Source organism: Pollachius pollachius, assembly GCF_949987615.1.
Source record: "Pollachius pollachius genome assembly, chromosome: 4".
Classification (NCBI taxonomy): domain Eukaryota; kingdom Metazoa; phylum Chordata; class Actinopteri; order Gadiformes; family Gadidae; genus Pollachius; species Pollachius pollachius.
The window spans coordinates 20,830,964-20,844,521 of NC_136937.1; the positions used below are offsets into that span (position 1 = coordinate 20,830,964).

A 13,558-nucleotide genomic window follows, 5' to 3' on the forward strand; every position below is an offset into this window, starting at 1 on the left:
ATGGTATGTCTGTGAGTAAGATGTTGATGCTCAATATGTACTTATGTAGTTATCAGCACTAATGTTTAATTACCTCGGAATCGGACATGGTGTTTCGTCTTCCTATCAATGTAACTGAATTCACATGAACGCGCATAACTGACGTTCGGAGGGAGGAGCTACAGCAGGTAGAGCGTGGCAGGGAGGGACCAGAGAGAACACAACGGAATCTCAACGGCTGTTTTCTCCCAAATTACCCACCCTAGCTTTAACGTCAAATTTGACTTAATTGTCAACTCACTCACGGCGTCACCCGTCAGGCCATAAACAATGGATTGAATAAACTTTCTTATGGACACTAATAATGTCTTCTTGATAATCCCATGTTATTGAAATGGGTGCTTGATGTTGTGCGATTCGTCAGGATTATGTGAGGGGGTTCAGACCTTAACATGACACAGGGATGTTTTAAGTGCAAATGACAGAAAGACATGGAATTGTCATTTTAGGCAAGCATTTATTTCGGTAAACCGTTGCATTTTGAGTGCAATATTTATTTATAATATGAAAATATAAGACTTAAAATAAAAATAATAAGTCAAAATAAGATAAAATAATAATACATATATTTATGGGGGATTCATATATTTCAGACTGTTTCTGTTCAGGATTTTTTTAATTTTATTTTTCACAGACTGGGGGAGGCCAGCGGGGAGGCAATCCTCTGACCAATAGTGGCCGTGGCCCCCCCTGGCCCCCACGTGTCCACGCCCCTGGTTCTGACCCCATAGATAACAGTATCCAATCATTTTGTCCATCAGAGTTAACATGAATTTTCCAAATGTATATCCTGTGTTTATAAAGCACCTTATGCGACTGCTTAGTTGTAAGAATGACATATAACATCCACCATTGTGGAGAATAAGAACACACAAATAGAACAAGAAAAAAACAAACTTCCAAAATCCCAACTGTTCTAACAAGCATAGAATCAGTCTCAACAAGGATGGGGAGTTGTGACTGGTCTCTCAGGAGGTTGGCACACAGTGCTATTGCAACTGTAGCCTACGCTGATAAGCACAGATAGTTCCAGCACAGATCTAGGTGGACACGCCCACTAGTGATATCATATGGGGCAGATTTTCAAAACGGAATGAACTTGATCACCATGGAGAATGCTCTTCAGATCTGTGTAGGTCATTAAGTTTGCTCTGGTTGATGTTGAAGCCTCAGTCCAGTTATTCCGCAAAAGTCCCGTCTGGAGCGTCTCCCGTTTGTCCAATTGAACATGGATACCCATCTTTCTGAATGTTGTGGCCGCGTCTGCAAGGGTCGTGAATGTAATCGTTCCAGAACCCAGGTGAATTTTCAGCTTGGCAGGGAATGGCGATTGAGCTTTGATTTTCTTCTCTTTAAGTAGCTTCATCACGTCTCTCACTTGCTTGCGTATCTTCTGGATATCTAACGTGTAGTCCTGGTCAAAGAATATCTTCTGCCCTTTATATGGCACTCCTCCGCTATAGTCATTCCGGTGCTTCCATGCTTGCTGGATTACCGTTTCTTTGATTCTGTAGTCCAGAAATCTGACGATGATGGACCTCGGGGGACTCGCTGGATCTTTCGGTTTCATAGTGAGAGCACATCGCTCACTGACTATGTTTAGGTACAACTCTTCTGGCAGTGTCAGTGAGGTTCGGATGAGACTCAGTGTGTCCTTGTTAGATTCCTCATCTCCTTTCAGCTCATATATAAAAACGTTATCCCGTCTCACTCTGGACTCTAGGTCTTCCCATTTTGCTGACAGGCTGGAATCTGGTTAAGGTTAGGCTAGTTTTTTCAAGTTCTCCTCCAGGAGCTTAGAAATCAGGTTGCTGCATCGACCATGGCGTCAACGGAAGTCCTGACTGCTTGCTTTTCAATTTGGACAAAGAGCCTTTTGGTGTTTTTAGCAATCTAAACGGTTCAACATTCGGTTAGGCCAGAATTGCTCTGCAGGTAATTAAAGAAAAGCCGAGGGAGATACGGCGCACGATGAAAATGTGAGGAAAACATAAATGTCCTTAAAAAACGAATACCAAACTCTCCCTTTGTGTTTCTGGGTAAGTAAGAACTGGTGTTCTATTTCATTTAGTCTACAGCGTCTAGGCCTCGCTAACCCTGACCCTACATCGAGATAATGGTCAAAACCCCCCGCAAATATATATATTTTTTTTCTGCCTCTTCGGTTTTGTGTTATGCTTTAATGATAAGGACTAAACCATGCTGCAGTTCAACAGGATCAACTTGAATGACTGGAAGGTTCTCGAACTGAAGGTCTCTTGCATTATTCTTTTCATCGCACTGAAGGCCCAATGAAGGTGGGCCTTCATCACACTGAAGGTGCCAATGTGTATCCTGGATGTTTCCCAAACATTGCAGGATATAACTGAACTGACACCTAAAGTGCAGTGTTTAATTTGGGACCATTTAAAGCCATTTTAACCTGTTGATTAAGTGTTATGGTGTTAATGTGGACATTAACATGTTGACTCTATGTCACAAGAACCCACCAGTGAATAAAGTGTATCCGGCGAATTAAGTGTAAATATATTGTTTAGGTCACCTGGTCGTTGAGGTCGAGGTGAAGAAAGCCAGGGATGTTCTTGGCGAACTCCGTCAGCTCTGTGACCGCCTCCACTGAGGCGCTCTGGCAGCAGAGGAACAGCCGGGCCTCTGCCTCGCCGTGCCCCTCCACCAGGAGCTCCTTCCCAGCTGTGAGGCCTCTGACTGGGCCGGGGCTAGGCCCTGCTGCCCCTCTCACCTCCAGGGTTTGCTCCGCCGCCTGGAAGGTCTCCATGTCGTGGATAACAAATGGCTGGAGAGGGAAGGGAGATGAAAGGAGGGAGGAGAGGGGAAAGAAATTGGAGGGTAAAGTGGAGAGGAAGAGGTAAAAAAAAGAGTGAAAAAGAAGAGGCACAAGGAAAGATATAGGGAAAGGAGATGAGAAAATAGGATAGTGGAGGAGGGGAAAAACATGTAAAGAGGAAAAAAACAAGGATATTAGAGAATCTACATCTCAAAATGAAATGCCCTTTATTTTACCCATGTCCTTATCTGCTCTCCCCTCCCACCCCTCTTACCGGTTGGTTGGTCTTGCCGGTCAGTATCATTCTGGCCCTGTCCTTGTTCATGCTAAAGTTCCTCATGTAGGCCTGGTGGATCTGCTGCACCAGGACCTTGTGGTCGGGGGGCGTTAGGGTTTGCTCCGCCTCGCTCCTCCCCCCCATCCCAAATTCCACCTTCAACCTCTGTTTCTCCGACTGGGGAATGCGCCCGAAGCGGATCGCTGGAGGAGGAGGAGAGCAGGGTGGATATGGAGGAGGGCTTATTTCATCACTTGCATCAATCAGTCTTTGTGTCCCGATTACCGTCATAGCCGGGTTTACTAACTGCCATGTAAACACCAAAGCCAAGCTTCTAAATCCGCTTTTGAATGTGGAGGTAATTAATGCCATATATTTATGTCCCACCCCCCTGAAAATATTAGAACAAGAGCATGTTCAGTGTCTACACATACACCTACATTCCATATACTTCACATTGATAGGCCTTGGTTACTCTTTTCTTTTTCTTCAAATGGGAATTGTGGAAGATGGGCCAGATTGAATATAGGTCTGTTGTTAACACCTGAAACTTCATTGCTAACCGGATCCTTGTTCAGATTTCACTTTCCTGAGAAAATACTTCCTGGTAAAATAAGTCTGTTAAAATAGTGTGTAAGAGAAACCTTTGTGTTGTTCTTGTCGTTTAACATGGTCTCAAAGTCAAAGCCTTCCAATGGCTTGTCATGCATAGTTGATAAGAGGCTGTATTAAATGGGTCTGTTTGCCAACGTTTAGTGCCTGGTCAAGGTAAGAATTTCCAATGAAGTTTTACAATAATGAAACTCTGCCACCAACGTCCTGACAAGAAATCTGAAGTAAAATGTATAGCAGCATAGGGCAGTTTGGTTGTGTATTTACATAAAATCACAAATCTTAATAGCTGGTCATGCTGTGCGCATCTTTTTTTTAAGTTAGTGTAACTAAACGCGGGAAATTAAAGACGAGATCAGCGGTATGATTCCAAGTCACATTGAATTGACAAGTGTAACCAAGGCCATATATTCACATAATCACATCTCACTAATTTAAATGAGTAAGAATCAGATCAGAACTGAATTCAGAACCAGATTCAGAGCTGGTTGTATGCTCACCGTTGTGTGACATGCCCTCACTGAGACACTTGTGGAAGCGGCAGTACTGGCACTTGTTGCGGTTCTTCTTGTGGATCCTGCATCTGAGCTCACACTTCTCGTATTCCAGCTTCAGGCGAATCGTTCTCCTGAAGAAACCCTAGGGGAGGAGCAGTGTCAGGTCCAACCATCTCCTACTGTACCTGGAGGATACTGCTGAAGATCCCTGGAGATAGTGAATATCCTTATAAGAAATATCAGATAGCCTTTGAGCATTGCTGCAGCTATGTATCGAACAAGACACTGAAGCCTTGGTTATAGTCCAAAGAGGATGTGGAAGTGGCCCCACACATGGTTCAAATAGATTATATTTCAGGTTTTTTGCAAGAAAGTTTTACCAGAGATAGATTTTACAACAGTAATAAAACAAAAAAATATACACTGTTGGCCTTTTATCAGAGGAAAATACATGTGCCGTGATTGCTGTTCTGGCTGGATTAGGAAAGAGCTGTATTTATCAGATAGCTCCATTGGTGACGTTACTTTAATCTGATTGGCTAAATGTGCTGTCTGTCAAATGATGGAAACAACTCTACCAGGCTAGCCGATAGTGAGGATGGTTCTAGGTGTGTTCATAAATGATTTCAGAAAACATGGTTACAAGCTTGTTGTTGTGACTTTATGCCCTGTAAACATGATGCCCGCTGTAGCGGCACGGCCGCAGTTAACCTTTTCTCCAGCAGGTGTCGCAGAGGTGCAGGTTAACTTGAAGAACAATAATGAAATCTATATAATAGCAGACTACTTATTTAAAGCAATTGGACTCCACCAAAATAACTTATGAAGTATGTTTTCTAGAAAATTAGAAAATCTAGAAAATTTTAATTTAGCTACTTGTTTCCAGTAATGTACATTCATCTTACATATTAACCACAATAACCCTTTGAGACTATAGGTCCAACATCTTTATGCTACATTTTTATAAGAACATAAAAACATGCATTTAACTTATTTATAGATATTTTTATATTATAAAACTGCCTTGAAGCCTTCTGTAATTGTAACACCTGAATGTTTCACGTAATTTGCATATATATATAGGCTATGAATAAACAACGTTAAAAATGTTCGTTGTAAAAAAGGTTTGAAATGTTCCGGTTTATTGGTAAACACCTGTTTTAAAAATAATAAAAAACGTTATAGGCCTACATGCTTATTTTACCGCGAGATTTGAAAGAAAAAATATATAATTGGGAAAAACCTCCTTAGCAGAGTCATTAGATCTTTCTATGTGGGTAACAGTGTGTGTTTTTCATCAAATCCTTTCCTAGGCGAGTGTTGCTTGGCAGCTCTCTGCTTCATTCATAAAAACCTTTATTTGAAATTCTTCTGCCACTAATTTTGGCCCTTAACTACTTCCAGTTTCCCACTGCAAAACTTGTTAAAAATGTTTAATATTCAGCTTGTATTGGAATCGACGGCTTGTCTAATAAAAACAAATCCTTTCTAAAAAAAAAAAGAAGCGTAATTGGAATTAACTGGACGGATTGCAACGCAGTTTGCCCATTCTGCAACACTTCAAATACTTCAGACTTTTTTACCTTTAAACTTTGTTCAAATATTTAACAAATCACAACATTTTGATCTTTATACTTATCAAACAGATGTTCAATATACTTGATACTTCAAGATCCAACTAACACGCCCTTGTCGCTTCTGTCTAGCCTTCACTTCGCATCGACAGCCTCAACTCCACACAACTTTGCCTCCCAACTCCTTCTTGCATTGAAAATGTATTTGATAGCGCCGCCTCGGTGGCCAAGACAAAAGCCCAGTGTGAGTACACCTTAGCCTCAGGGCATGCACACGCCACGTGGAGATCTTCATTAAATCAATTCATTATTAGGAGTTCCGGCGGAACATGACACAAGATGGCGGCTTGACTTCTGCGCTCCCCGACTTATTAAGAAAATAGCCCTAAAGACATTGAGAATATTCAGAACAACAAACTGAAACAAATATGGCAGGGCTAGTAAGGCAGAGCTAGTAAGAAAGCAAATAGGAAAACTCAGGTCGCAACAGAGACACAAAATGAAGAAGAATGGTCTCAGCTAACGCAAGCTAGTCAAAGTAGTTCCCACGTGCATAGTGAGAATGATGGAGCAGAGCATACGACCTCTAGCTGCATATTTCGGGAGATAAAAGACTTCAGGCAGGACAATAACCAGCAGCATCGAGAAAAGAACAACACATAACGACAAACTCCTATGGGCTATGGGCAGGCTTATGAAAAAGCTAATGCATCGTCAACATCAAGGCTAAGCTAGTTGATCAAGAAGGGGATAAACGCCGGGATAACCTATGGATTTACGGTATACCCGAGAAGGATGAGGGCGACAATATGTATGGTTTCCTAGAGAAACTAAGGCGATAAACATTGTATATCTCGGAGCACATGGATGTCCGGATCGAGCGAGCACCTCGGGTTCAGGTCGCTAAACCAGGGGATGCATGGGTGAAACCCCGGTCTATTGTTGCCAAGTATTTCAAGCTACAGGGTAAAGGAAGAGGTGATCTACCTGCGGTGCTTAAGAAACGTTTTGAATCCTTTTAAGCGAAGAAGATCCTGAAGGAGTGAAAAAACTAAAATTCCAAAACCCCCACCAATCAAATCTCAGTCTACTATAATGATGGCATCCAGGCGTACCAGTTGCGCTAACCTGGAAATATTAGACCTTTTAAATAAATGTTTATTCCCTAGCTTGAGTTGCAAGGACTGAGATAGTTCTGTTTGATTAGAGTTACAAATACTGAGGACTCCTGCAGATAAGTAATAGAAAGTAGTCGGGACACAAAGATGCAGTGTGCATATCACTGGATGATATGCAACCATCTTTTAGGGCTCCTTTCTCGGAAAAGAAGAATTTCCCTTCATGAGTGCCTTAACATCAAAAGGCACTAGAAAGGCTTGATTAGATCGAACCTCACCATAGGAAGCAAAGGACACTAAAGCAGGTTTAGTGGTTCTAATGAATGAAATTCATCTTATACTTGTATATACTTTTGTTCTTAAAGTTCATAAATATTTTTGGGATGCATATTGTTTTTAAAAAAATACGCCACCTAGAGGGAGAAAGCAGGATGGGATCAATGTAGCACAAATGACTCAAAAGGCCTATGACATAACCAAAAAAATAAGACTAACCCAATAAAAAGAAGTACGATTCTGAGCACATCATTATACACATTATTACAGGAAACTCATTTTTAACTCGGGATGGGATTTTCAAAAGGATTTTACCCATCATACAAATCCGGCCATAGAAGTGGAGTTGGAACTTTGATATTAAATAGACTCACCTTTGAGAAAACCTCAGAGATAAAAGATAAAGAAGGAAGATATTCGTTGGTTTCAGGGAAGATACTGTAGAAGGTACTGTAGTAACAATACTAAATGTTTATATTCCACCAGGCAGCAAAATCTCCGTATATAGGAAAATATTTGAATTAGTGTCAGAAGCAACAGGCATCCTTATATGCGGGGGTGATTGGATTATACGCATCAATCCGAGATTAGACTACTCAAACTTTAACTTTAAATTAAATTCTTATGTCAAAACTGGTGGTGAAATCCACCCGACAGGGCGTGATTACACCCATTACTCTCATCCTCATGATGTGTACTAGTGGTGCAACGGTTCACGGGTTACCCGTGATCCGTACGGATCAACCCTCACGGTTCGGGACGCAAGTGATCCGCGGATCGGCGCATTTTTAAAGGACAATTCCGGTATTAACAACATCATCAAGTATCGTAGCAAAATACAGATTATGTTGTGTTTTATTTGGCGTTCCGTAAATCCCATTGAAACGGAAACCGGAACCGGAACCCGACATATTTATGTTTGGTTGTAGTCTTTTCGCTCGGTTCTCCGTATCAACAGTAGGGCTAGAACCGAGCGAAAAGAATACAACCAACCCCCCTTGCAATGAGCAATGAGTCTTCCAACCGAAATCAATGGATTTAAAAAAAGCCAAATAAAACACGACAGAAACTGTATTTCGCTACCATACTTGATGACAAAAAAGAAGATGAGGATGTCTGCATTGCCTGGGGAGAGTGTAGACTCTAAACTCTCCCCAGGCAATGCAGACATCCTGAATTTAAAGTTGTAAATCCAGGGTTAGGGATTATTTACTATCCATGTTAAAAAGAAGAAGGAATAATGCCTCAGATTGCAATTTTTTTAAAATATTGACTATGCTTAAAGGAAGCAGGATTATTACCCAATTTTTCACTTTATTTAGTTTTTACACATTTGAAGATTGTATTTAAAGTCACATTTGTCTTGTTATCTTTTTTGTTGTTGTTGATCCGAAAATGATCCGACCCGTGACTTAAAAACCGTGACACGATCCAAACCGTGAGTTTTGTGATCCGTTGCACCCCTAATGTGTACTCAATAACTTATACATATTTTTTGTTTTTATTAGAGTAGATCAGTGTGAACATTGAAATATTGATTTGTCAGGCCACACCCCAGTTAATAAGTTTACGGCAGAAATAATGGTGGAAGAATTGGATAAAGCTTTTTCTAAGCTAAAAACCAACAAGTCTCCTGGACCGGATGGATTCTCCTAAAAAGACTTTAGGACTGAATTAAAACCAAGCCTCCTATATTAAATAAAGCATTAAAAGAAGGAACGATCCCTCCTACGTGGAGAGAGGCTACTATATCAGCTATCCCCAAAGAGGGAAAATAATAGATTAGACTGGATAATTTAGGTCAATCTCTGTCCTTAATGTCGATTATAAACTATCTTACTACTATAATAGCAGGCCTGTCGCACCAGTTACTCAAGTTAGTCATGTGCGCATGTGCCAAGCAGTCTGCAGCTCACACACACACAGCACTCGCAAACACATACACACACACCACAGACACACGCACGAACATACAGGGAAGCGCACTCACACACACATGCGTGCGCACGTCAAGACAAAGGCAGCGACACATACACCGAAGCGTGCGCACATGCCCACGTACACACCGCACATCAAGACAAAGGCAGCGACACACCCGCCGAGGTAAGACGTTATGTTTTTAAACATAACGGCTCCGTCATCGACACACGCGCAGGTAAGAACACACACGCACATGCACACCCCGCAACGACACTCGCCCTTAAACATAACGGCTCTGCCATCGACACACGTGCAGGTTAGAACACACGCATGCGCACACACCGCAGTGACACTCGCCCAGGTAAGACTTTAAGTTTTTAAACATAACGGCTCCGCAATCGACACACACGCAGGTAGGAACACACACACACGCGCACACACCGCAGCGACCATTGCTCAGGTAAGACGTTATGTTTTTAAACATAACGGCTCCACCATCGACACATGCGCACAGATAAAAACACACACGCACACACCGCAGTGACACACACGCCCAGGTAGGACGTTCTGTCTATAGACTGTAGAAATTGCGATAAATGAAGGGAAGAGACAATTTCTCACCTCGACAAGTAACAGCAGGTCAGTCATTTTGTCGTATAAAAAACGTTAAACTCAAACATCGCACCGACCGGCATATCAACACACAAATCACGTGATCTTAAAGAGACGGTGTCCCTATAACACAATGAAAACATGTCAATAAGACAGTATGGTGAATTATGTCTATAAAGTCCACCACAAGACTACACCTTGTTGCTCGAATGTAATATTATCCTCCTCCCTGAGCCTCCCGAAATGTCTTGCGATATTGATATCCCCCTTCCCCCCTGCGGACTGTTTTAGTTATTTTATTTTTCTAATGTTTTCTGTGTATGCTATGTGTGACTGTAGGCTACTGCTGCCTGTCTTGGCCAGGACACTGGAAGAGATGTTTAATCTCAATGATGATTATTACTTTCAGAAATTTGTTACATTATCGACTGGGGTTTCCACATTAATGCTATGGATTTAATTACAACTAGAGTAATTAAATCCATACTAAAGTAAAAAAACTCTAGTATACATAAATTCTAGCAGGGAGAGTCGAAGCAGTCCTGCCCATGCTCATTCACACGGAGCAGACTGGATTTATTTCACAGAGACAAACGCATGAAAGTATTATACGTTCGTTAACTAGATCTAGCCATATTCAGGAACAAAATTTGCAGGCCTATTGGTTAGGCTAGGCACGGAAAATGCCTTTGACTCAGAAAGCTGGGATTTTTCTATAGGGTCCTTGAAAAATTTGGTTTCCATAATTTTTTATTAAGGTTTTTATTTTAATTATCAGCACTCTATATAATAATCAATCCGCCCAAATTAAAATCTATCAAAATCTATCAAATTAGAAAGAGACACAAGGCATTATATATTGCCACTGGCTCAGTGGACCAGACAAAGAAATAGTATCAAAGGAATTTGCATAAATAATGATGAACACAAAGTGGCACTATACACAGATGATATTTTAATGTTTTCAGTGGCCCAGAGCCCTTCATGGTCGACGAACTGGAGAAAGCCCTGCATTGACTGAATTGTGGTAAGGTAGCAGGTTATGACAACATCTCTCCAGAATTCATGAAACACCTTGGCCCCAAAGCTCTTACCTGGCTGGCCAAATTCTACACCCGGATTGTACATACAAACTCAATCCCTAAGAAACGGCGGACAGTAAAAGTAATTGCTATACCCAAACCTGGCAAAGACCATAAACTGCCAGCAAGCTACCGCCCAATATCTCTGCTCTGTGTCCCCTCGAAAATCTTGGAAAGCCAAATACTACAGAGTACATCGACAGAAGTAGAGTCAAAACTTAATGTAGATCAGGCCGGTTTCCGCAAAGGAGGCAGTACAGGGGAACAAGGACTGGCCCTAACCGCCTACATTGAAAAAGGCCTGGAGAGCAAGCTTAAAACAGGGACTGTGTTCCTTGATCTCACAGCTGCCTACGATGTGGCCTGGCACAAAGGCCTCCTGCTGTAACTCAGGAAAAATGCTCCCTGCCTGGGCAACAGCCACCATCCAAACTACAAACCCAAGCTCAGTCCTGCAACCAAGTCAAGCAAAAACAGTTTCCAGTGTCTTCCATCATCAAAACGCAGATGCCACCAAACAGCTAGACATCAGATTGGGTTGACACCAGCTCAAACACTCCCCGAACCCAACATACCTGGGAGTGACCCTGGACAGGACACTGTCATTCAAAAAACACCTATAAAGGAACAGCAGCAAAGGTAAAATCTAAACACAACTTCCTCTGCAAACTTGCAGGTGCAAAATGGGGTGCAGCAGCTCCCATACTGTGCACCTCAGCTCTGGCCCTGTCATATTCTGCAGCAGAATACTGTGCCCCTGGGTCCAGGTCACCCCCCACACACACACACACCAGGTAAACACCCAACTAAACAACACTATGCAAGTCATTACTGGGACTATCTGGCCAACCTCGGTCACCTGGCTCCATTTCCTATCCAACATACTTCCCACTAACACCAGACTAACTGAATTCACTTGTAGGACGCTCCAAAAGGTCAAAGCTTCCCCCCACTTTCCAATCAATACCGACATCTACAACCCAACACCCACAAGTCTCCAATCTAGAGGTCCAATTTGGAAGGACCCTCCACCCATTGACTTTGATGCCATGTCTGCTTGGCCAACAGAATGGGAATCCAAACATATCCAAAACAAACATCTGGTGTCAGACCCGACCCAACAACTCCCTGGCACCAACCTCCCTAGGAGACAGTGGTCCACCTTAAACAGATTCAGGACTGGTCAGGGTCCCTGCTTGGCCAGCCTTCACAGATGGGGAAGCAGCCCGAGACCACTGTGTGCCTGCGGAGGGGAGCAAACTATGGAGCACATTATTGAAGCCTGCCCTCTCCAAAGACTGAAAGGAGGTCTAAACTCCCTCCACAATTTAGATCAAGAGGCCACTGCTTGGCTTGAGAAATTTGCATTAGCTAAATAAATAAACTCCAAAACAAAAAGCCCATTACACTGAAGAAGACCCTAAATGCTGGGGAGGCTGTTGAAATCGGAATGCAGACCATTGGAAAATATTTTGGGAATGTCCATGGTTAAAACATTTTTGGTCATAGGTACATAAATGAATGGAAAAAATATTCCCCACGAAAATTCCTTATCACTTTGAAACATTTATTCTAGGTAAAGCTGACTTTTTTATGAGAAATATTGATAAATATTTGTTTCTAAAAAATATAATGGTAGCTTAGAAAAACCAACTAGACATGACATATTTAACACAATTAATGGGAAAAATCTTAATTTACAAATGGATGAATTCACTAAGGTATGGTCAAATTGACTTCATTCATGAAAAAGACCTAATGGATAAAAAAAAGAAAAAAGCTCCCAAATCGAACCCCTCGATGTGATGGATTGTTGCCCTTTATATTTATCGTTATTCTTATTATTGTCTATTCTAGTCTTGGGCAAGGAAAGCAATGTGCTACGTTTTTTATCTTATTTAAAAAAACAGCAACTCTAAAAAGGTGCTAGATTATCTACATACAAAGTTTTTCCTTTTTTTTTCCTTTCTTTCTTTCATATATTATTTTTCCGGTTATATTGTTCTAGAAAAGTAATCACAAACAAAAAACAGAAAGGGGAGTATTTAGGTTTTGCTGGTTACAAACAGTATTGATAGTTTCACATATACTGTTTTTATTTTCTGTAATAAACAAGCAATAACTTATTATCAATGCGTACACTGTTTATTATTAGTTTTTAATTAAAAAAACTATTCATTATAGATGTATATGTACATCTTGAATTACCTTTCATAGTCTAAGGGTGCCTTTTGGAGTTGGGCTTAATCTTACATTTATATAATAAATATGCTAATCATTAGAATGTTTTGGTGCCCCCTCCGGCACTTGCCCTACTCACAGCGCGCGTGTGTACATAGTGAAGGGCACTGGTTGAATGCCCTCAGGTACAAAACTGGTTTCTCTGTCCTCGAGTTTGATCAGCTCTATTGTTTATCAGATCTTATTTGCTTGTCCTGTAATCTGGTACTATTGTAGTGTCCATAATAATGTTCAACGTTGTACACCGATACATGAATTCAAGGCTTTAGGCAGTTAGGGACCTGGTTGACAGACTCAGCCATCCATGGACACATCACTCTATTATCACTCTATTAGTATTATTTAACCTCCACTGCCAGTCCATCCATACCACTGGCCCATCCTATCTGTCTGTACCTCCTGAAGCAGTACTGCCTCTCTGGCTTGGTCAGCCCCTCCAGGTCCCCGCTGCATTTACGGCTAAGGAACACTCCCAGACCCCAAGGAAAATAGTATTTTCAAAATATTTCTACTCAAACACACCTT

At 41.6% G+C, this 13,558-nt stretch overlaps 1 protein-coding gene across 1 annotated transcript in view; it reads right to left on the reverse strand.

Moving 5' to 3' along the window:
* Positions 1–2,572: 2,572 nt before the first annotated feature.
* LOC307074218 (peroxisome proliferator-activated receptor alpha-like) overlaps positions 2,573–13,558 on the reverse strand; it is a gene marked incomplete at its 3' end in the record, with an annotated part of 34,331 nt that continues 23,345 nt past the window's right edge. The window contains exons 4-6 of the mRNA XM_079734239.1: positions 4,214–4,352; positions 3,099–3,304; positions 2,573–2,833 (exon numbers count right to left, since the gene is read on the reverse strand). Of these exons, the coding sequence (XP_079590365.1) occupies positions 2,573–2,833; positions 3,099–3,304; positions 4,214–4,352 (606 nt within the window). The remainder of the gene's footprint in view (positions 2,834–3,098; positions 3,305–4,213; positions 4,353–13,558) is intronic.